Source organism: Mirounga leonina, unplaced genomic scaffold (assembly GCF_011800145.1).
Source record: "Mirounga leonina isolate KUSES-001 unplaced genomic scaffold, KU_Mleo_1.0 Mir_107, whole genome shotgun sequence".
NCBI lineage: Eukaryota > Metazoa > Chordata > Mammalia > Carnivora > Phocidae > Mirounga > Mirounga leonina.
The window spans coordinates 4,663,781-4,688,504 of NW_023270233.1; the positions used below are offsets into that span (position 1 = coordinate 4,663,781).

General features: G+C 43.0%; 1 protein-coding gene across 1 annotated transcript; it reads left to right on the plus strand.

Moving 5' to 3' along the window:
• The first annotated feature begins 12,173 nt into the window (after positions 1 to 12,173).
• Positions 12,174 to 23,904, plus strand: LOC118018862 (serglycin-like). The gene is made up of 3 exons (XM_035017675.1): positions 12,174 to 12,318; positions 19,439 to 19,586; positions 23,014 to 23,904. The coding sequence occupies exons 1-3, from the start codon at positions 12,243 to 12,245 to the stop codon at positions 23,255 to 23,257; spliced, it is 468 nt and encodes a 155-aa protein (XP_034873566.1). The 5' UTR covers positions 12,174 to 12,242; the 3' UTR covers positions 23,258 to 23,904.
• Positions 23,905 to 24,724: the final 820 nt, after the last annotated feature.

Genomic DNA, 24,724 nt, shown 5'->3' on the forward strand with positions numbered 1-24,724 from the left:
AGGCAGACGCCCAGCGACAGAGCCACCCAGGCGCCCAAATTTCACTTTTTTTTTTTTTATCTTTAGCTTTTCATGGGTGTGAATAAAATCGCAAAAAGAGAGAAAATCCTTGTCCACATGGGGATCCCATTCTAGGTTCAGAGTCCTGTGAGGGTGATAAAGGCTTGCCTTCAGGGAGGAGTGGCTGCCTAATTGACTTCCCCCTTTGGTCTTCCATTTGACCTCCCTCTTGATCCAAGTAGAAGCCTCTGTGGAGCTGGGAGGTAGGCATTCGCTACCACCTTTCCCTTCCCGGGGTCCTGGGTGCCTAGGGTCATGACTCGGCCATTGTCACCGAGGCCTTTTCGTCAGCACATGGCAGGATTTGACCTGTAGACAAAGAACAAGTAGGGTGTTTTTGGTTTCGTTTGGCTTGCTAACTGGTAAAGGTCCTGCCTCAGAATATTCCCTCACTAACCACCCCCTGTCTAAAATAAAACCACTAGTTCCTCCTTGAGGGTAAGGTTTTAAAAGCTCCCAGTCAGGCACAGATCTGGAAAGGGAGGTTCTCTGAGCCATTTCTCCAGGGGAAAAAGAACGACAAGGTGACTCAGCTCTGGGAAAATTAACCACCAGATCACATTGGGGGATATTGTACCTGGGAGCCATGGGGCGTTCCTATTGGGTGGGGGCTGGGGGTGCGGGCAGTGAAAGAATTCACCCAAGGCAGAACAAAGAAGATACTCATGATGTGCCCCTAGCAAGGGATGCCGAGAGCGATTCTATTTTTTTTCTAGAGAGTCTCCTTGGACTACTAATATTAAGTTCTATATCCAGCCAGTTGGTCCCTCAACTAGCAAGACCCCAAAAGAATGGAATCCAGCATACTGGATGGTTGACTTCTTACCCATCGTTTTCCAAGCCGTGCGCTAAGGGCCCTGCACACAATCTTCCCTCAGTCTTTCAACCACTCTGTGAGGTAGGGAACATTCCTACTTTACAGGAACAAAAGCCAAGGCTCAGAGATGTGATTTGCCCAGGATCATGCAGCTAACTAGAGTAATGGTAATGAATAGCTAACAATCACTGAGCACTTACTAAGAGGGCTTCCGGTTTGAACCCACTCAGTCCTCATAACATCCTTGTGAAGGAGGTGACATCAGCCCATTTGAACAAGTGTGGAATCTGGAGTACAAGAAGGTTATCTTAACACCCTCGCCTTATATGGTGAGGGTTGGCTCCAGTTCTTTCTGGTCCACAGGCATGTACTGAGAACCGGCTGTGTGCCAGGAACATCCAGCTGCCCTGGTGATCAGACCCAGTCACTGCCCTCGTGGAGCATCCTTGTTGGCTTCACCGCACCAGGACGGTGTGGAGACGGGCTGGAGTGGAAAAAGGGTTGGGACAGCCAGGGGTAGAACTTCCAGAGGACGCAGGGCCCAGGTGGGGAGCAGCCCTGCCTTCAGTTGCCCCTGCCTGGGGATGGCCATTGAGTGGCCTTAACCTCATCCTTTGTGGCCACCCTCAGGTAATGATTATCCTCTTTGGGGGACTGAGGCAAGAGGTCAGGTGTCTCGAGAGCCCCATCATCTCCGGGCCTTCAACCTCCGTGGGCTCTTCACATGCCCATTGTGGGGGTTTTCCCTATCTCTGTTCACATACACACCGCAGAAGAAGAGAAGCTGCCAGTGGATCGTATCAGAGAAGCTCCCCACAAGGAGATTTTGAGACCAGGATTACGTTTCTGCTGGGAAGGAATTGCACCTCAGCTGACCAAATTCTGTCCTCAGCTTCCTCATCAGTACAGGCCTCAAACTGTCTTCAGTTTCCAGATCTAGTGTGTCTCCTTGTAGCCTCTGTCTCTGCTAAGATAACCCTTTCGGTCCCTATTCCAGCCCTCTGCCTCTGGGAAATCACGCGTACTTTTAAGGACTTCCAACTATACCACACCCAAATGGTAAGAGCGCCCATTTACTGGGTGCTGACTTTGTTCTTTATTATCATGTGCCCAGTCTTCACACGGATACACTTGTTTGATCCCCAGTGTTCCTAGGAGTTTGCAATCATCACCCCATTTAATGATGGAAAAACTGAGGCACGCATGGTTAACCCACACACCTAACATCACAGCTAGGAAGTGACAGGTTGGAACCCCCGAGGTCTCAGGCCAAGCCTGACCCCCAACCACTCCATTTTTCTTGCCACTGTATGACCCTAATGTTTAGAATTCACAGGAATTGGGAAAAGGAACACCAGCTTTGTCCAATGAATGTTGGAGCTTTATTTGTTTGCTTTTTTTTCTTTTTAATCAAAAGATGACTTTAAAGTTGGACGTCTCAAATTTCCTCTGGTTCTGTTCTTCTTGTGTTGCATCTCCTTCTAAGGAAGGCGTTCTTTTGAAATTTCACTGAACGCTCTTCTACTCAGAAAGAGGCACATTTTCTCTTGCTCTGTCACCTATAGAAATGGGAGACCGCTGATCAGCCAGTTCTTCCACTTGCTGGAAAATAGTCTTACAAGGTCTCAAAACCTCTTTGAGCCTGTTTTTCTCTGAAGCAAGAGGGACCTGGCCCCTTGCCACTAGACTGGTTTCCAGTCAGAGTTTTCCAGCCTCTCTCCTTCCTGAGAATTTTATTTTACCTTAATTTGCTATTTTCATATTCTAGAACAGTTAGAAATGAAATAAAAGTCTAAAGAAGTAGGGAAATAAAATAATCCCTAAGATCTCCTCTCCTGACCTTTTTATACGGGCTAGACTTGACTTTGAACCTGAGGGAGGGCCTGCCTGTATGCTTGGCACGGCAAGGGCCTGTGACAGGGACACAATCCTTGCCCTGAGATTCTTACCGTCTGAGCTGGCGAATGCAGAGAACAGCTTTCAACATTTTCCATTTTAACCAGTATTTACTGAGCATCCACTGTGATTTACTGAGCATCCACAGGGATTCTTCTGCATGCTTGGTGTACATCAGCAAACAAAAGATCCCTATCCTCGTGGAGCTTACATTCTAGTGGGGAAGGCAGACCATGAGTTGATACATGCTAAAGAAAAAAAGAAGAGGAAGTGGGCTGGGGTATGGGGTGCGTGGGAGGAGGCTGCAGTATGAAATGGGGGTCAGGGTTAGCCTTCCTAAGGTCATATTTGGGGCGCCTGGCTGGCTCAGTCAGTAAGAGCATGCAACTCTTGATCTTGGGGTCATGAGTTCAAGCCCCACATTGGGTGTAGGGTTTAGTTAAAAAAATAAAAAAGTCAGAGTTGAGTCAAGACTTGAAAAAGATGAGAGATTTAGCCATGTGGGTATCTGGGAATGGAGTGTTTCAGGTGGGAGGAATAGCTAAAATCTCAAAGAAACAAAATACAACACAAACATCAGGAAGGGGCCACCAGAAAGATAAGTCTGAGAAAGGGCCAAGGGGAGGAAGGAGGGCTTGCATGCCTATGCTAATCACATGGTGGTGGCTCCGTTGGGTGGGGTGATTTATCCGACCCTGGGGACGAGGCTCTGCCCAAACCTCTAGGCCAATGGAAATCAGCTCTGACCCAGGCTCTTTCACAACTGGGACACGGCCTTGCGTGAGCCGTATACTCCCTGGGCCTTAGTGGCCTCAGCTGTAAAAGAAGACAGCTACCATCGGACCACTCTCCGGTGTCCTGCCTCCTTGCCCCCTGAGTGCTCTTTGTAGTACTAATAGTAATAATTATAATAATGTCACAAATAAGATGATGATTGCAGCATCTTTCTGGGATGAATAAGTTAATTGTTCTTTTTTTTTTTTTTTTAAAGATTTTACTTATTTATTTGACAGAGAGAGACACAGCGAGAGAGGGAACACAAGCAGGGGGAGTGGGAGAGGGAGAAGCAGGCTTCCAGCGGAGCAGGGAGCCCGATGCGGGGCTCGATCCCAGGACCCCGGGACCATGACCTGAGCCGAAGGCAGTCGCTCAACCAACTGAGCCACCCAGGCGCCCCAAGTTAATTGTTCTTACGACTGAGACTTTTTTTTTTTTTTTTTTTTTACGACTGAGACTTTTAAAAACCAAAAGCAAAACCATTTAACTTCCGTGGTTTCTGAGGAAAAGAGGGGCAAGAGCCTGGCCTTTAGTCAGGAAAAAAAAAATGAAGTGAAAAAGGCAAAAGGCTTTGTGGGACCAGCATTTAACCGTCTTCCCTTTTTGTGGGAACTGTGTTCCAAGAGGGCCCCTCTTGGCTGCTCCTGAGGGTATTTCCTTAGCTGAGGTTCAGAACATCTGCAAGCAGCCAACTGTCAGTTTGGGAAGGTTTGGGAAGTATTATGCAAAAGGTAAAAGAAACGGTCTTTGACAAACGTTAAAAAGACAACCTGCCAGGGGCGCCTGGGTGGCTCAGTCGGTTGGGCGACTGCCTTCGGCTCAGGCCATGATCCTGGAGTCCCAGGATCGAGTCCCGCATCGGGCTCCCTGCTCGGCGGGGAGTCTGCTTCTCCCTCTGACCCTCCTCCCTCTCATGCTCTCTGTCTCTCATTCTCTCTGCCTCAAATAAATAAATAAAATCTTAAAAAAAAAAAAAAAAAAAGACAACCTGCCGAAGTTTCCTAGCCTTTAGGCTGTAGGGGCCAGAGACATAAAACTGTGTTCTCACCATCCACTGAGTTGCTAAAAGGAGGGATTTGAGAGCACCGTATTGTCAGACACTTGGTTTTGCCCCAAACTCCAGGACTTGGGGCCCTGTGATTCTAGGGAAGGGCTCTTCCTACTCATGACAGACGGGAGTGTTTGGTGTTTTAATGCCAGGGCAGAGGTGGGATGGGCTTGCCGGGGACATAGGACTAACAAAGAGAAGATCCCCCGCAGAAAGCACATCCAGAAAGGAGAGCTCATATGAGGGGTCACAGGAAGTGGGCTGGGGTATAGAGTATGAAATAAGAGTCAGGGTCTGAAGTCAGATTGCCAAAAGCCCAGTCCCACCTCTGTGCCTCAGTTTCCTCATCTGTATAATAGATACACAATGATGCCTACTTCACAGGGCAATTGGAATAAGCAAATGAATTAATACACATGAAGTCCTTGGTATAGTACCTATGTCCTAATAAAATAGCCAACAGTGGATGCTTTGGGTAGTATGAGTTCTTCTTCTTCTTTTTTTTTTTTTCTTCTTCAGATGTATTTATTTATTTGTCAGAGAGAGAGGAGCACAATCAAGGAGAGTGGCAGGCAGAGGGAGAAGCAGACTCCCTGCTGAGCAAGGAGCCTGATGCAGGACTCAATCCCAGAACCCTGGGATCATGACCCAAGCTGAAGGCAGATGCTTAACTGACTGAGCCACTCAGGCATCCCTGTATGAGTTATTTCTAAGCAATGTTTGAGTGTTTTTCATTGAGGCCTGCCTATTCAAGGAATGTTTTCCATGCAAGCATACTTTCAGGTTATGTATCTTTCTTCTTTCTAACCCAGATTTTCCTTAATCGTGAATCATCATTTTTTAAGCCAATGCTGTAGGAATATAACCCAAGTGTAGGGGCCAAGGGCAGGTTACCCCAAAATGTGCCACTTTGACATATCGATTGTTTTAAATAAAACACACTTAAGAGCGAGTCAATGCAAAAAGAATACTCTGAAGAAAAAAAAAAAAAAGAATACTCTGACCACCACCTTTGTTTCCGGAAAGCAAGAAGTAAATCTCCCCTGTGAAAGGTTCCCTCCCTGTTCCAAGAGGTAAAGATACATCCTTATCACCAGAGAGTGGAAATTTAGACCCAAGAAGTCTTTGGGTCTAATTACTTTCTGCTAATTTGCTATCCCAGCCCAAATTCCAATTAGTATTCCTTACTAATTGAAGCTCCCAAAGTTAAGTTTTCTTTGTATTGTCAATTCCTCACAGATTTATTGTCTCTCTGTCTAAAAAGTATAAAAACTGCCTGCCTTGGTCATTTCTTTGGGTCTCAATTTCATTATTGGACCTCCATGTGCACATAATTAAACTTTGGGATTTTTTCCTCCCATTAATCTCTCATGTCAATTTAATTCTTAGACCAGGTAGAAGAATCTTGAAGGGTATTGGGACATTTTTTCTCCCCTACACAGCCACAAAATGTACATCACTATATGTGATTTCAAATTTTCTAGTAGCCACATTTTAAAAAGTAAAACAAGACAGGTGACATTCATTTTAATAATATATTTTTAACCCAATATATCCAAAATATTTCAACATATAGTCAATATAAAAATTAATAAGATTTTACATTTTCCCTTATTGTATCTTTGAAATCCAATGTATATTTTACAAATATAGCATATCTCAATTCAGATTAGCCAAGTGCTTACTAGACAAATGTGGTTACCATGTTGAACAGTGCAATTCTAAGTGATGGGAGGATGGTTCTTGGCAGTGAGCTGGGGTGGGTTACTCAGGCTGGGCCCTGAGTCCCTCCCAATCACCACCATGAAATCCAGAAAGGCCTCTGGGTTGGGGGTCTTCTGGTCATATGGAATGAGGAGGATCTTGATGCAAGCCCTGCAAGTTCAAGAGTGTGGTTTTAGATTGTGATCTATTGAGCAAACTCTTGCTTGCCCATAACGGTCTTTTCCTTTCTCCCCACCAGCCCCATCCTGTCTGAAAACTACATCAGGAGTCCCTGGAGGTAGGAATTTTGCTGAATTGTTCTGCTTACATTCCCACCAGCCAGGAAGGAGAGACCACCCCATCTCCCCTTGGGAAAGTGCCCTTTGGGCCGATTCAAGGAGATTTCAGTTTGGTCTTTAAAATAGGATGTGCCTTGGGGAAGGCTGACTTGATTTTGAGGACAAGACCTTGTCACCTCTTCAGACATGAATTTGCATGTCTTTCCTCCAGTTTGTTATTACAAGGTTGTTTGGGGGGGGGGTCTCAAGTCCTTATTTTCCAAGTTTTTGGGAAGAGTGGAAGGGACCTCACTCTCACCTCCATGAGCCAGGAGTATTATTACCTCCATGAATGCCCTTAAAATCTGAAAAGAAACTCTGTTCTTGGGGCGCCTGGGTGGCTCAGTTGGTTAAGCGACTGCCTTCGGTTCAGGTCATGATCCTGGAGTCCCAGGATCGAGTCCCAGGATCGAGTCCCGCATCGGGCTCCCTGCTCGGCAGGGAGTCTGCTTCGTCCTCTGACCCTATCCCCTCTTGTGCTCTCTGTCTCTCATTCTCTCTCTCAAATAAATAAATAAAATCTTAAAAAAAAAAAAAAGAAAGAAACTCTGTTCTTGTTTCATTTGTGATGAGATTGCACTGTCTACTTAATCCACAGATGTTCTTTTCCTTCAGCCTTCCTGACTACTACTTCTTATCAGTCTTTAGTATTCCCAGCCACATTGCCTCAAGGCAAATTACTTTTATCAGGCAGTTCCTGAATGCTGATCTCTGACTCAACTTCTTTAGTCTCATTGTGCCCCAAGAGAGGTTATCCAAAGAATGTTCTCCATTAATAATTTTTTTAATTCAATTTATGTCAACAATCAAAATATTTTTGAGTGTTTTTTTCCTTGATTACTAACATGATACACAATTTTAGAATACAAAATTTGGCATACTCTGGAAAAGATGAAGAAGAAACATTATCCTGCTGTCTAGAAAACACCACTATTAGCTTTTTGTTAATCGACAGTTTTTTGAGCCCCCCTATATTCTATTCCAGTCAAAACTATATCCCTGGGATAATCTAGATGAGAAGACAAGACTAGCACATGCAAAAAAGGAAGAATTATTTGATACAGAATTAATTCATTTACTCATTCATTCAGTGCCTTGGGGTGATGTACAGGAACATGTGGAACTAATCTAGAAGTTTAGTCCATTTGGGGGTATCATCAAATAAAGGTCATCAAATGTAGAGCATATCACTGATGCTGGAAGAACAACTTATTCCAGCAGTAGATACTGTCTTTTTGGAGGGTGAGCAGTATCCCTTCATTCTTTAGGAGGGGTTAAACATTAAGATTGGCCATAAGAAAAATTTTTACTGTCTCAGTGTAATAACCATGACTAAGCCATGAAACAGCACTTCACTAAGTGATTCTATTCATTTTTCATGTTTGTGACCAAGACCAAAAAAAAAAAAAATTTAATGGAGTCTGGCAAAAAATAAGAATGAACTCAAATGTTGTAATTTAATTGGTAAATGTGGTCAGCCTCAGGATTGATACCAAGAAGCCGTTGAAGATCTGGTTAATATTCTGCGGTTACAAATTAAGGGACAAAGACTTCCCTCTTCCTTAGTGACCAATAACGTTAAATATAATTACAGGTATGTGGCTGGAATTTCAGTGTGTGTGTTTGGGGAAGTAGGAGTGAGGTTGGGCTGTGAAGCTTAGGAAATATTGTCACTGGGTTTGGGAACTTGGATAGTTTGCTTCTGTGCAGAGGAAGCTCAGAGCCCTGAGGTGGTAAATTGATGGGTGGGTTATGGGACTGGAGAGAATTGACGGTTAAGTTAATTTTGGGGACACCTATAGGGCTAGGTAGTGCCATAGAGAAGGGTATAAAATAATGGCAAAATAAGGGGAGATGAGCGGGACCCCAGCATTCTAGTGACAGGTGTGTGCCACTTTGAATTACCAAAGGCAGGACGTGACAGTGGTAATCTCTGGATGGAAGGTGACAAGGGATTTGTCCTTTCTTTTGAGTCCCCCCATTGCTACTCCCCAACTGCCTGCTTTTCCATAGTAAGCATGTATGAATTTTTAATTAGAAAATATAATTTACTAAAGATATACAAAAATAACTTAGCATAGTATTGATAGATAGGATGTCTTGGGAAAAAGATAAGTCAAATAAGGACCTCCTTTCTTGATCATTTTCAAAGGGCCCAGTTCCCCCTAACCCACATGTATACTCCTGTTCCCTTATGTTTGAAATTTTCCCTGAAAGATGTGTTTCCAATATTTTTGAACCCTGTGAAAACATTTCCAAGAGAAGTAACACATCCCACTATTTCCAGTTATTATTAATAGTAGTCTACACATGGCTCTTTTATTGCAACTTTTGGTTCTTTCAAGCCCTCTAATTTTTAGAATTGGAATGTCATTCTACTAGACTCAGGTGGCATCTGAGAAGTTCTTTTATGCCTTTTTAAAATAGAAATCTAATTTATTTTTTAGAGCAGTTTTAGATTCCCAGCAAAATTGAGCAGAAGGTACAGGGATTTCCTATATACCCACTGCCCCTTGTTTTTCTTGTCAAATTATAGACCCGAACTGTGATGGGGGAGCTCTGCCCCTCCCCCTTTTCCAGTCCAAGATGAAAACCGTGAAGTTACCAAATTTTTAGATACTTAGCAACACCTAGGGAGGCTTCTGGATTAGGACCATGGAGCTCTTCAACAAGGAGGGACCCGGCTCTAGTAAACTGGGTGTGTGGCTTTAGTGATAAGAAGGGAAGAAGAGCTTGCAAAGGAGCCCAGCTGGGGATGCAGGGAGCCTGTGCCCTCTCTCAGAGCACCAGCCTGCAGCCACCCCTCCACTGATGCTCTATAAGGGGATTAAGAACACAACAGTCGCTGCTCCCTTGGGACCAAGACTGTTCTGGCTACAGACTCCCATCCATGAAAGGGGTTGAGATGGAATGAGAACAGAACTGAAAGAATGGGAAACTCCAAGGTGCCTGGTATCCATGAATAAAGAAGCTGCTTTTTATTTTAAAAAAGATTTTATTTATTTGTCAGAGAGAGAGAGAGAAGAAGAAGAAGCAGGGGGAGCGGCAGGCAGAGGGAGAAGCAGACTTCCTGCTGCACAAGGAGCCCGATGTGGGACTGGATCCCAGGACCCCAGGATCATGACCGGAGGCGAAGGCAGATTCTTCACTCACCGAGCCACCCAGGCACCCAATAGAGATACTTTTTTAAAAGGTTGATTTTTTTTTAAAAAAGCATTTTGTTATGAAAATTCTAAAAAATAAAATGGGGAGACTAGTGTAATGAACCTTGATTTTCTCATTGCTCAGCTTCAGCCATCCACTGCTATCCCTCTCTCATCCCTCTCCTGAAACTGGATTTTTTGGAAGCAAACCACAAGCATTTTCTCATTCCAAATAGAAGTACTTCCGTATGTACCTCTAAAAAAAAAGAAAAAAGAAAAAGACTAAAAGGAAGACGTCTGATGATTTACAAATCTTAATCTTCACCTGTCACTTACTTTGAATTAGGAGCCCTAAGTCCTAGACCTGCTTTTGTCAATCACCAGCAACAAGTCATGTACCCTTCTGAACTTGCACTTTTCCCACCTGATTTTGCAAAGGAGGTGATTTCTAAGGTCTCTTCCCATGCTAGAAATGAAATATTCGTTCAAGGGTCACTTTTAAGACTCTAGAGACATAGATTTGGTACAGGGTCTATTTGCTGTTGGTTTTTTTGGTGCAGTGCCCAGTTCAGAGTCAAGACCTCCTCACTGAAGAGCCAAGGAGGTCCTAGAGGCTGCTGAGTGGCAGGATCTTTAACTTGGAGCTTTCAAAAAGAAATGAGTCTGGGAGCCATCCCTCCAGGCAGTGTTGCACTGCCCTCAGTATCTTTTGGCTGCAAAGTGAGGGGACAAGCTCGGACCCAGGACTTCCGGCTGCCACAAGCATGGGTCAAGCTCTGCTATAGCTTGAAGAGGACTAGGGACATGAAGCTGGAGGAGGGCTATTTGGGAAGAGAAACTGCTGGTGGTCAGGGTGGTGGGAGAAGACCATGTTTGAGAGTGCTGTGCCAATTTTTTTTTTTTTTTTTTGAAGAATCACCATGATCCAGAGAAAGAAAAAAATGAAGGACCCAAATGAAAAAGGCCACCCAAATTACCATTAAAGCACGAGCTCTGAGCGGTTTGGGGGCTTTGCAGGGCTTTACTGAAGCTACCGATGGGGATTATTGTTTTGGTGCCAGGGTTTTAAATTGGGGGGTAGGGTTAAAAGGGACCGAAGACGAGGGCCATTATGTCAGGCCGACCCACTATTCCATAGTGGGGCACCCACCGCGTTTTTGACTTTTTGGGTTAGAGCTGGAGAGGAGTCCCTGGACGCACTTCCAGCTGGTTCTGAGGACGGTCAAGATGGGCGTTCTCCATGACCCTTGTGGACTCGCACCACAGCTACCCAGCGATTAGATTCTGAGGCCTGTCCTTAGCAGGAAATGGTAAAGGAATCAGCAGGAAGCCGAAGACAAGAGAAGGGAAACTCCTCCCTCCTGTCAAAGGCCTGGCGAGCGTGAGGATGCAAATGGAAAGGGGGGCTGGAGGGAGAGGTGCATTGAGATGGAGAGGGGCTGAGCCTTGAATAGAAGGAAACAGTGCACGCCCCCAGGGCCAGAACACACCATAAACTCTGGTGTTTACTGTTTGGACCCGGTGTTCCTCGGTCCTCCCAAAGTCTCGGCACGATCCCCAGGACCTGGGAACTGGGGCTGTGGCGAGTGGGTTTTCTGAGCTCCAGCAGACGGCTGAGAGGACCACATACCTTGTTTCTGATTCCCCGGCTTCTCCAAGGCCAGGGGACCCCCCAAATCAAGTCAAACAATTTTACCAGGAAAAAAGATGGAAAGTGTAAATGGAATGAAATGACAAGAGATACTTGGTGTGAAGGAGCAGAGGAAGGCAAGATCATTTTTCTGTCTTAACCAGTTCTTGGCAACTGGAAGTCCTCAATCCATTTTGGAGGTAGAGGGAGAGCCCGTGATCCAGGGCAAGCAAGCGAGGCCGATGAGAAAAACGGGTTATCTGGGATCGGAGAACACTTATTTACAGAGGAGAACTCCGCTTTGAACTTTCACTTCTGGAGCTTGGACTCAGTGAGCTATGCTACTCCTGATGAAAGAGAAAACTTGTATTTTAGGTTGAAGGTCCTCAGCGATGGAAAGGCAGCCCCCAGAGTGCCCACTCACCCCCAGTGCAGTGGCCGCTTTAGGTTAACCGTCTTGTGTTTAGGTTGTTCAGTGAAGAAAGGAAAAACAGACTGTCCTGAATGCTGATGCTACTGTTTTAGTGGGAAAAAATTACGAACAGGCAAGTGGCAAACAACAAAACTTTTGAAAAAGCAGACCCGGGGAGAGTCCAGTGCAGTTTCATAATGGGTATGAATAGTGTTTTTGCTGTCTTCTTCTTCTTTTTTTTTATCTTTCTGGGTTTTGATGTGGATCTCTTTCTATTTGTTCAGGAAATTGTGACGTGGGTTCTGGGCAGGGTTTGAGGTTTTGGAACTTTTTCTAAAAGGGACAGAGTGCACCCTGCTACATTTCCTAATCGTGAGGTCGGTGTACAGGCAGCAGAACTGAAGGGAGCTGGTCACCATGCAGCTACTCCAACAGGGCAGTAGGCTTGTCCTGGCTCTTGCCCTCCTCCTGGTTTTGGATTCTTCAGTTCAAGGTAAGACCCAGGAATCTCATCTCCCCCCTCACCCCTCCATAATCTTTGCAAGCCCTGGGGTCCACACAAATGATTATATTCACTTTAAGGTACAGAATGTATTATATTGTGGGACAGGAGGCAGAGAGAAAGGATTTGGGGGTGCTGGACTCTTTAATGTGAGTTTGATTAAGTTTGGTGTCAAGAAAAATGAAACTCTGAGGCAGGTGTGGCCTCGTGAACACCCTGATTGAAACATGCTATTTTATTTTTGGATGAAAAGGTATAGTTTATAAACTTCTAAAAACTCAAGAAAGGTCAACTGATGAGTCCCTAAATTCTACCTCTGAAACTAATAATACACTGTAGGTTAAATTGAATTTTAAATTTAAAAAAATTTTAAAAAACCCAAAAAACTCCAGAAAGGAATATAGAACATAACCCATGTGTCTGTTGGAGGAGATGGCACCGTTGAGTTTTGGAGGTCCCAGGGTTTGTATCAGTCCCAAGTTTTAATATATTATGGTAGTATTGTAATTATTCTAACAGTGGAAAATGATATATTTTAAAAATCAGAGTAAATCTGTGTATTTTTCCTTTTTTAAAAAAAATTTCGTTCTTAGTGAAAATTCAATTATGGTTAGACATAGTACAAACCCTCTCAGTTTAAAGACAGACCAGGGAATTTTAGTATTTGTGCTGTTGCTCAGGGTCACATTACATTTGGAAATTTCTTCTTAGATTTCTCTATCATTTAGGGTTGGTTAGTCAGACTGAAACAACTTAAAATCCTTATGACTAAGACAACAGAAATGATCAGTTTGTAAGAAAAATACAATTTTTCTCCTTTGGTAAATAAGGGATCATGTCTAAGTAAGGCAGAAGGTTATGGCCTGATAAATAGACAGGAGAATTTATAGTAGAAAATTATTTAAGTTCCCCCAATTTGTACAGGAAACATTGACTTACAGTGACACACATGTCCTGGATTTGTTTCTTCGAAGTGACTTCTAGCCTTGTTTTTACTTCTGGTGGAAATGAAATCGTACAGATAATCTCAGATACATTCATTATGTACTGGAAATTTATAAAATAATTTCCTTCTTGTTATGCGATTATTGAAGAAAATAACAGCAAATAATGTTGCTGAAACTTTTTACTAATCTATGTATTTTTAAATTTTTTAATAATCTATGTATTTTTTTTTTAAGGTTTTATGTATTTGACAGAGAGAGACACAGCGAGAGAGGGAACACAAGCAGGGGAGTGGGAGAGGGAGAAGTAGGCTTCCCGTCGAGCAGGGAGCCCGATGCGGGACTCGATCCCAGGACTCTGGGATCATGACCTGAGCCGAAGGCAGACGCTTAACCATCTGAGCCACCCAGGCGCCCCCTATGTATTTTTTAAAGTATAAAACTGTATTGATTTTAAGAAACTGTCCTGGATCTTTTAGGGAAAATCTTGAGCTTGATGAAATAATTCCCTAATGTGTTTTGACAAGATCCAGAGTAATGAGGTCTATATTTGTAGCACAAACTTGAGTGACAAGTTGGTGGGGGGTCCACCCCTGCCAGAGCTAAGTCAGTCTTTACATATTCAGGATTTCCCCGAAATATCACATTCCCCACTAAGATTCAGTAGGTAAAACTAGAAGTGAAACAGAAACGTTCCTGGGCGCCTGGGTGGCTCAGGTCTTGATCTCCAGGGACCTGGGATCGAGCCCCACATCGGGCTCCCTGCTCAGCGGGGAGTCTGCTTCTCCCTCTCCGTCTGCCCCTGCTCATGCTCTCTCTCTCTCTCAAATAAATAAATAAATCCTTAAAAAAACAAAAACATTCCTTACATAGTAGGTATTCATCAGAAAGAAGTGAAGAAACCATTATGAAATCACATAAAGTACTAGCATTTATATCATTACCTGGTAGGTTTAGCTCTTTGTTGGAAAAGGAACCAAAAAAGATAGAATGAACAAACTGAAAAACAAGGGTATTTCCAAAGGAGAAGTGCCCTTGGTGTTGGAATTAAGGGTTTGCGCCCACATCTGACTGAGAAGGGAAACGGATACCCACCCACGGCGTGTGTAACAGCCTCTCCAGGAGCCCTGCCAGAGCCGTGGCGCTGGTTCCCACACCTCCATGGGATGCCAATATGACTCGATAGCACTCTTTCCCTGTCTTTTTAAAAACGTTTACTTAAACCATTGGTTTGACCGAACTGTTCAAACCAGGCTTTTGGCTTGTCCTTACTGAACGTATTCAAAACATCTTAGGTCACTGTGTTAGTTTACTGAGGCTGCACAGTACCCAGACAGGTGTGGCTTAACAGAAATATATTTTCTCACAGTTCTGGAGGCTGGAAGTCCAAGATCAAGATGTCAGTGGGGCTGGTTTCATTCCGAAGCCTCTCTCCTTGGCTTGGAGAAGCCCATCTTCCCTCTGTCTTCACACGGTCCTTCCTCTGTGTGTGTGTGTGTCTCTGTCTCGATCTCTTCTTCTTCTAAGGACACCAGCCATATTGGATTCGGGCTCGTCCATATGAACTCATTTTACCTTAATTACCTCTTTGAAGGCTCTGTCTCCAAATACAATCCCATTCTGAGATATTGAGAGTTAGGACTTCAACATATGAATTGAGGGGACGCAATTCAGCCCTTATCAGTTACGTTAAGTCAAACCCAAGGAAAAACATGATGTAAAATCATGTCTATCAGGGGCAAAGGATGGGAAATTTGGCAATGCGTGGGAGATCCTGGAGAGCACAGGTGGCTTTCGATTTAATGTAGACCTCCAGGGGATTATTGATTATTGATAAGGTCTGTGAATCCTAAACTCTTTTATTACCTCTCTTTTTTTAAAGACTTCCATAAAGAGAGAAAATGGAAGATCCATGAGCAGGTGTGGCCAGATGTGTGTTCACTCCACACTCCCTAGATGAGGGTAGATATTGATTCCAGCCATGTGTACTGCTGTTTGATTGTAAAGTGATTTCATTTCCATGCTCTCATAAATGATCATCACATTCCCTGTGAGGAGGAATTAACACCAATTTAAAGAGGAGAAAACTGATCTTGTATTCGCCATCTCATTTGCTCTTTAGATCAACCTCTTGCAAAATATTTGAGACTTGCGGGCGCCTGGGTGGCTCAGTCGGTTAAGCGACTGCCTTCGGCTCAGGTCATGATCCTGGAGTCCCGGGATCGAGTCCCACATCGGGCTCCCCGCTCGGCGGGAAGCCTGCTTCTCCCTCTCCCACTCCCCCTGCTTGTGTTCCCTCTCTCACTGTGTCTCTGTCAAATAAATAAATAAAATCTTTAAAAAAAAAAAATATTTGAGACTTGCTTTAGGCCCGTGACAACTAATTAATGCCACACGTGGTCATCTGATTTCAAGGTCAGAGTTAACTTTCTGTTGCAGCTCGGCTGTCTTCTAAGTGGATTAGAGATTTTTTCTTTCTTCCTTCCTTCCTCCCTCTCTTTTTAAATATTTTTTTCTTAAGTAGGCTCCATGCCCACTGGGAGCCCCAAAGGGGCTTGAACTCATGACTAAGATCAAGACCTGAGCTGAGAACAAGGGTCGAGACTTAACCAACTGAGCCACCCAGGCGCCCCTTTAAGGATTTTATTTTTAAGTAATCACTACACCCAATGTGGGACTTGAACTTATGGCCTCAATATCAAGAGTCACATGCTCTACTGACTGCCATGCACCCCGAGATTTTCTTTATTAAAACAAAAAACCTTGCTTTGACTGTAGTAAACTTGCTATAAAGTTTACCACTGAATTGAGGGATAGAGAGGGAGAAATTGAAAGTAAACTTGGAACATATATAGCTTGTCAAACCATGCAAGGGTTGTCTATCTTGTGGAATTGATTGTCCAGTAGGAAGCAACTCCAACTTAGTGATGTCTGTTTCAATGCTACCAAAACAATGAATAAAATGGTCTTTTTTTTAATCTCCCCCCCCCTTCATGGAATTTTCTGGTTAAGTTTCTGTAACACACCTGTAGCAAATCTCCAAAAGAATAGCAGATTGGTAAATTGTGATGCTGTTGGGGAAAATTTGGTATTACAATGTAAAAAGATGCAGATAGGAGCACCTGACTGGCTCAGTTGGTAGAGCATGTGACTCTTGATCTCACGGCTGTGAGTTCGAGCTCCGTGTTGGCCATGGAGCCTACTTTAATAAAATAAAAAGTGAAAATATTTTTTTAAAAAGATGCAGACGGATGATAGGAGTAATGTTCATTCATAGAAAGAACATTTTGGTAAAGCAGGACTAGCGACTCTATGTGGTGGGGGACAGTGAGGAAAAGGATTCTAAATAAAAACCATTATTTTCCCTGGAATCCAACACAAAGTTAGCCAGCTGATCCAGCAGGTGGGGCTTTTGAGGAAGATAACCTTTGTGTCCACTAGCATTCTCCCTTTTCTTTTTTTTTTTCAATTACAGTAATCATAAGACCTTTCTCTCAAGCAAGATAGAGTCAAGGTAGTCCCACAACAGCAGGGGTGAGACTGTTGAATTCACATCCTGCCAACACCCTTCAACAGATATGTCAGGAACTTAGTGTCTGTAACCATGCTCTTTATTTTAAAGCCGACTGAAAATGATCAGACCCAAATTAGATAAACTTTTTTTGGGGGGGGGGGACTTCTACAAGTTTTTAAACAGCTTTATTGAAATAGCCTTCGCAAACCATACATTTCATCCATTTAAAATGTACAGTTCAGGGGCACCTGGGTGGCTCAGTCAGTTAAGCGTCTGCCTTCGGCTCAGGTCATGATCCCAGAGTCCTGGGATCGAGCCCCGCATCAGGCTCGTTGGTCAGTGGGAGTCTGCTTCTTCCTCTGCCTCTTCCCCTGGCTTGTGCTCTCTTTCTCTCTTGCTCACTCACTCTCTCTTCCTCTCAAATAAATACATAAATTCTTTAAACAAATAAGTGTACAGTTCAGTGTTTTTTTAAAGTATATTCACAGATATATGCAACTATCACCATAGTCAATCCCCCCCCCAAAGAAGCCCCTCTTTAAAAAAAAAAAGATTTTATTTTTAAGTCATCTCTATACCCAACATGGAGCTTGAACTTACAACCCTGAGATCAAGAGTCGCATGCTGCCCCAACTGAGCCAGCCAGGCTCCCCAAAAAGTCCCTCTATAATAAATTTCAAAAGCTGAGATTCTGAATTCTAGAGGGGCATTTTGTATTTTGTTTTCACTAATTTGCCAAAGTTGTATTTGTTACGCGGGTGAAAAGATATGGTCTTTCACCTGGATGCTTCCTCATAAAGTTTTAGTTTTACTTTTCTGTTTAACTTCCTATCCTTGCAAACATTACCTCAGTTTGATATTCAGCACATCAGTTGCATGTAAAGGAGAATGCTTAGACCTCCTCTGTCCAAAACGACAGCCACTGAGCACTTGAAATGTGGCAAGTCCAAACTGACATGTGCTGTAAGTGCAAAATATACACCAGATTTGGAGACTTGCATGAAAAGAAAAATGTAAAATATTCATTAGTAACTTTTATATTGTTTATATGTTAAGTGGCAATATCTGAATACATTGGCTAAGTAAAATGTGATGGCATTAATTTCACTTGTCTCTTTTTACTTTACTGAAAATTCCCTGTGTGGTTGTCTTACGCTATTGGACTGCATTGTTCTGGCCAGCACAGAGCGTGAAGCTGTCGCCCTCTGCTGGAGATGCTGGATTTCTATCGCACCTACAATACAGGGTTTCTAAGTAGCAACCAGATGGCAAACTTAGGCTGCTTCAGGAAAGAATCAGAGAAGGAGAAAGAAAAATAAAACATATTAAATACCCTGCGCAAAGATTTGTGCTAGATGTTTTACATACTTTTATCTCATTTGAACGGGAACTCTTTGGGACACTATTATTCAACTTTGAAAGATGAGAAATTGAGAATCAGGTACTAAATGGTAGAATGAGTATTTAAATTTTGATCTCTATAAGCTGTCCACCAGCAGAGATTGGTCATTGTGGTCTTCCTGCTCATCACAGAAACTAGCATTTAAAGAGCTCCAACCATGGTGCCAGGTATTATTCTAAGAACCTAGCATTTATATCTCATTATTAGTTCTATTACTGTCACCATTTTATGAGTAAAGAAATTGAGGTACAGGGAGATTAAGTAAGTTGGTCAAGGACACACAGCTGATAAGGGGCAAACATCGGATATTATCTTGCTACCTTACCTCCAGTCTCCAGGCAGTGACAGAACTAACCCATTTTGGACGATTGGCTGTCCCAGACCAGCGGGGAGTCTGCTTCTCCCTCTGCCCCTCCCCCACTCATTTTCCCTCTCTCTTTCTTTCTCTCGCAAAAATAAATAAATAAAGCTTCAAAGGATATGTCCTTCCTTCCAGTGTCTTCTGCCTACCAATTCCCTCACAGAGGCAGTTTGTTTTATATCTGTTCAGAGGTTCAAGGTACATATATGTAAACATATATGTAAATATAGTCTTAAAAACACAAACACACATGTTAACACAATGCACAGTGTTCCTTACTTTTTTTTTTTAAGATTTTATTTATTTATTTGACAGAGAGAGACACAGCGAGAGAGGGAACCCAAGCAGAGGGAGTGGGAGAGGGAGAAGCAGGTTTCCCGCTGAGCAGGGAGCCCGATGCGGGGCTCGATCCCAGGGCCCGGGGATCATGACCTGAGCTGAAGGCAGACGCCTAACGACTGAGCCACCCAGGCGCCCCTGTTCCTTACTTTTCTTAACTTAATAATCAACCCTGGAGAATCTATATCAGTATCCAGAGAGCTGCCTCATTTTTTTTTTTTTTTTTAGATTTATTTACTTATTTTTTTTAGAGAAGTGAAGGTTTCACAGCTCACCAGTGGCAGAGCTGGGACGTTACTCCAGGCAGCTGATTGCCAAAGCCTATTCTAACCTTCAACTCTGGGCTACTTTTTAGGGTTATTGTGAAGACAATGTATATAAAAGGCTGGCACACAGTGGGTACTCCTGTTATATTTATGGTCATAAAACCTGCCCACACCTTACCTTCTGCCAAATTTAGAATCAATTGGATCAAAAATTTCTTAGGGACAGGGTGATTAGAAGCAGTGTAAGAGATACGTATTAACCATGTGGGTTCCTTGTTTGGGCAGGTTTTCCTGTGCGGAAAGCCAGGTACCAGTGGGTACGCTGCAGTCCTGATAGTAATTCTGCAAACTGCATTGATGAAAAGGGACCGATGTTCAACCTACTTCCAGGGGAATCCAACAGAATCCTTCCTCCGAAGACCGATCCTTCTTCGTAAGTGAACTTTCTCTGATTTTACTTTCACCAACCTCTGTTGAGATCTTGGCTTGGAAATGGGAGTGTTGTCCAGAGCGTGTTTCTTCAGTATCTTGCTTTGATGGTTTGGTTTTCACTACACAGGACATGGTAAAGCAGTACTGTGTTTACTGGCATAGGAGGTGTGCAAGAATGCATGATTCATCTATACTTTTGCAAGGTCTTTTTGTGGGGGCAGAGACAAAAATTGAGTACTTTTCACCAACAAGTATTGGAAATGATTGGACATCATTCTACTTATGTAAGTAGAGCATATTATACATTGAAATCCAATAGGAGTCTGTCAACTGAATGGATAAACAAAACATAGTGTTTCCCTAAAGTGGACTATTATTTGGCCAAAAGAAAGGACAAAGTACTGATACATGCTATCACATGGATGAATCCCGAGAACATTATGCAAAGCGAAAGAAACCAGACACAAAAAGCCACATATATTGCAAGATTGTATTGATATGAAATGTCCACAGAGGTGGGAAATAGAGGAGTGGTCACTGGGGGATGGAGGAGAGAGAGGAATAGAGTGGGGAGTACAGGTATGGGATTTTTGAGGGGTGATAAAAATGTTCTGAGATTAGATGGTAGTGATTAAAAAAGAAGAAATTAGGGAAAGGAAGAATAAATGGCCATGACTTGTCAAAGAGAAAGCCAAACCTCTTCTTGATCAAATCAAACCTGCTTTAACCTTGCAAAAAAGATCCAACAGGAATTCATAAGTAACCAAAATGGAATTGTCTTAGAATCAATTATTTCAATGAATATCAAAGTTATATAACATGCAGCAAAACTGTATTATGTAAAGGATTATCTTCAAAGGATTAATCCTTAGACTTAGAAGATTAAACCTAGCAAATCACTCTCCTCGAAGCCAGGGTAAATCATCATGCCCACACCAGGTAAGACCAGCATCCCTCTGAGGGTCCCGGCGACTCTCTTCATCCCTGGCATTCACTGCATGAGATGATGTCATCACCACCTTCAAAATGCCACTCTGCCATCCTGCTCCTGTCTTCTGCTTCTAGCCTGAAACGGATTTTATAGCATCCTCCATGATTTTAACTCATGGGTTTCCATAGTAATTCATTTAAATCTAAAATGTTAGAGGAATAACCCAAGTTCTCCAAAACAACTATTTTATACCATTTCTTCTCTTAAATCTCTTTGATCTTCCCCTTTCCTCAGGCAGGAAAGTTTTCTTCTTACTGTCACACTCCTGTCCTTTATGAATGAACAGTCCCTGCTCTTGTATCGGTCCTGGACCCATTTGCCCTCCTATCCATCTTTCTTTTCTGTTCTTGCTCTGTATTGGGCTCATCCCATGGTCTACCTTTCTCAGGCTCCCAGGTCTGTGGCTGAGTTTGGCCAATGGAAGGCACAGGAGGGAGGCGGGGGGGAGCATGGGAGGCAGGGAGAGACCAGGATGTTTCTTGTCAAGTCCTGCCTTGGGTGGCATCTCTGGCAGGGCCGTCTCTCATCCATGGCTTCAGCTCCCTCCAGATGCTGGGCTCAGGTAACACCACCTTCTTCCATTGCCCCTCTAGCCCAGAGAGAGAGGTATTTCCTTACTGTCACTCATCTCTGGGGTCCTCGCTCTCCTCTAGTTGGCTTTAATTCTCTAGACATCAGTTCTGCAATTACTCCTCTGAGCCCAGTATCTTCTTCCCATTGGTGTGCAGACATTCTCTACCATCTTGTACCGTTGGGTAAAATCTCTTCTTTGACTCTGCATCCTTTCCAGCCCTTGCCCTGTTCTCTGCTCCTCTTCACAGGAACACTTACTGAAAGGGATGCTTCCTGTCTTCCCCACCCCTCTATCCCTTCTGTTTGAACTTCCGTTTCCACCTTCCACTCAGAGTCCTTGTTAAGGTCACAGTCACTCCTGCTTAACACATCCACTGTTTACTTCTCTGCTTCTCTCCTTACTCAACTTCTTAATTACCTTCAAAAACAGTTGCCCCCCCCTACCCCCCCGCTTTGAAATGCTTTCTTCTCTGGGCTTCCATAGTCCCACCTTATCTTGAGTTTTCTTCTACTTCCCTGATTGTTCTTTCTCCTCCGTTCAATATTTAATATGTTGGTGAGGCCCTGGTTCTGTCTAGGGCCTATTCTCTATCTGCATGCTTTTTTTAGGTGACCTCATCCTTTTTATGGCTTCTATTGTGTGTGCGTGCATATGGAACTACCAATCTGTGTTTCCAGCTCTGATCCCTTTTCCCTGACCTCACAGTCTAAACTAACCCCCTGGTCACCCTCTATTACATTAGTCTATTTTACTTCTCTGCATGGCATTTAGCACCGCCTCATGTTTTTCTGATTTATTCACTTTTCATTGTCTGTCTTCCCCAACAAGTTATAAATTTCTTGAGCAGGGACCTCATCTGGCAGATCCCATTCTATCCCACGCACTTAGAACAGGGATCAGATGTTAAATATTTACTGAATGCACACATGAATGAAGCTCTAATCTGTTATATGGTCTGTGGTTCATTATTTTCATGGAAAAAAATGACCCATAGACTATGAAACTAAATTTTTGTCCATTCAGCACCATTGCTCTGGTCTTTGGTGCTGAATGGACTTCTAACCACCAAACTGAACCCAGCTGAATGAATGCACTTACTTTCTGAGAGGAAATTGAATTAGTTAATTGTGGTAAACATAATGCTTAACTTGTTACAAAGAATTTCTTAAGAATGAGTTTTGTTGAAGCACTGAATTATCAGAAGTTTTGCAGAAATTTTAAATTAGAAAAAAATGTCATCTATCTAGGCTAACTTACACTTGTTTGTCCTTTCTTTAATGGAAGAAAATGGGAAAGGCGGGCGCCTGGGTGGCTCAGTTGGTTAAGCGACTGCCTTCGGCTCAGGTCATGATCCTGGAGTCCCGGGATCGGGATCGAGTCCCGCATCGGGCTCCCTGCTCGGCGGGGAGTCTGCTTCTCCCTCTGACCCTCCTCCCTCTCATGCTTTCTGTCTCTCATTCACTCTGTCTCAAATAAATAAATAAAATCTTAAAAAAAAAAAAAAAGAAAATGGGAAAGGCATCTTAAAAAAAAAAATTACCCCTTAAGTAAATTTACCAAGTATAGGATTACTATGCTAGTGATAAGAAAAGTAGCACTATTTATTGTGAATCTGCAATGCATAGATGTTGACTGATAAATGCAATGAGTGAAGTACAACAAGTATAGGGAAACATGTAGAAAGGTCTGATTTGTTTTTTGTTTTAAAGCATTGAATAACTGGGAAACTTCTAACTTTTAATTTGAGCAACCGGGTAGCTGCATTAATTTTCTATCTTAAAAAATTTATTATGATTATTTTCCTTATGTCTCAAACTTTACTGGTTTTTTTTTTTTTCCTTTCATTTTTCTGTCTTACTTCAGAATGACAAGATCCCAGAACTTGAATGATGTCTTCCCTCTTTCGGAGGACTATTTTGGATCTGACTCGGGATCAGGATCTGGAAGTGGCTCTGGAAGTGGCTTCTTAACTGAAATTGAACAGGAATACCAACCAGTAGATGAAAGCAGTGCGTTTTATTACAAATTTAGGCCTCTCAAGATAAATCTGCCATCAGACAACCAGGACTTGGTCCAAGATGGACCGGAAGGGGATTTTATTATGTGAAAGAGAGGGTTTCCCATCTTGATGTCAGGCAACGCATTCAATATATTTTATGTATCATAGTTAAGTGATTAATTTTGGAACAAAAGGTTTTATAGAAATTTTAAAACATCTGAAAAAGAAGTTTAGGTTTTATCACCTTTTTTTCCCTCATGAATTCTGAAAGCTTCCTTTATCCTGTTGTCCTGGAAGATACCTGTATTTCCTTTGTATCATATTCAACCAACGTCACTATGAAATTAATTGGACCACCCATGTCTATAAAATTGCTTTAAAGAATAAATTATACTGTTTTTTTTTAAAATTCAGTTTGAGAAGCAAATTGACAGGCAATATTTCATATCTAAGTCTTCAGAAACCTGACTCTGATTGTGAATTATAGATATGCCTCTTTTCTTATGAAAAACCCAGATGAAACACATGGTGAATTTAGAGTGGGTGTAAAGTGTATTGCTCTAATATTACCATTGGATGTGTTTGCAGAGCTGGTGGACATTGTTTGTTGAGAAGTATGATTGCTGTTACAATTAGAAACTGAAGACCCAAATTAAAGCCCAATTGTGCTCTCAATACTTCCTACTGCTTTACTTTTTTTCCTGGATATCTGTGTATTTTCAAGTCTTACCCTATTAAAGGAGAACTATAATCAATGTGTTATGCTGTCTGGGATCTCTTGTTCTAAACTCAGGAAATAATTATTTTTGTTCGGATTTTTCTAGAGGTCTTATCAACAATATCTGTAAGATTATTTTACAGAGCAAATTTTGTAGCTAGAATCAAATCCTATTCACTAGCAAATCAAGAAAACAATTATAGTAGAGCAAGAAGCTTATTCTGGCCCAAGCACTTCCTCTTCTTGAGGGCTTTTCCCATCTCGGTTCCCCTGAGTTCTGAAAAGCTTGTCAGCATCATTGTCATGAATCCTGTTTTGCATGGTCCAGATCACCTCTTCAGCACTGAGGACTTATTCAAATCAATCTCTGCTGAAAAGAGCCACCTTGTCCAAGGCTACACCCTTTCCCAGGGCAGCCTGCATCTAATGACTGGTTGGTGTGGACATATGAATGCCGGACGTTTCCCCTGAACTTGGGGTAATTCAGAAGGGCCATCGCAGATTTTGAGCTCCCTGGGAGGTCAGCCAACACCTCGTTGGGACTGCTTTGCAGTGCAGTTTCTTCCTTTACTTAGTCTTGCTTCCTTCCATTCCCCTTCCAGATATCTATCCTGAGAGAGCTCCCTTAGAACTTTCTGCATGGCTCCATGGAGAATCCACCCTGTGACAGTTGGTGCTAGGAGGGGCAGAAAGCAGATGCGATAATGGAATTTGGGGGGCACTGGGGTGGCTCAGTCAGTTAAGTGTTTGCCTTCAGCTCAGGTCATGATCTCGGGGTCCTGGGATTGAGCCTCACTTTGGGCTCTCTGCTCAGTGGGGAGTCTGCTTCTCCCTCTCCTGCTGCCACTCTCCCTTCT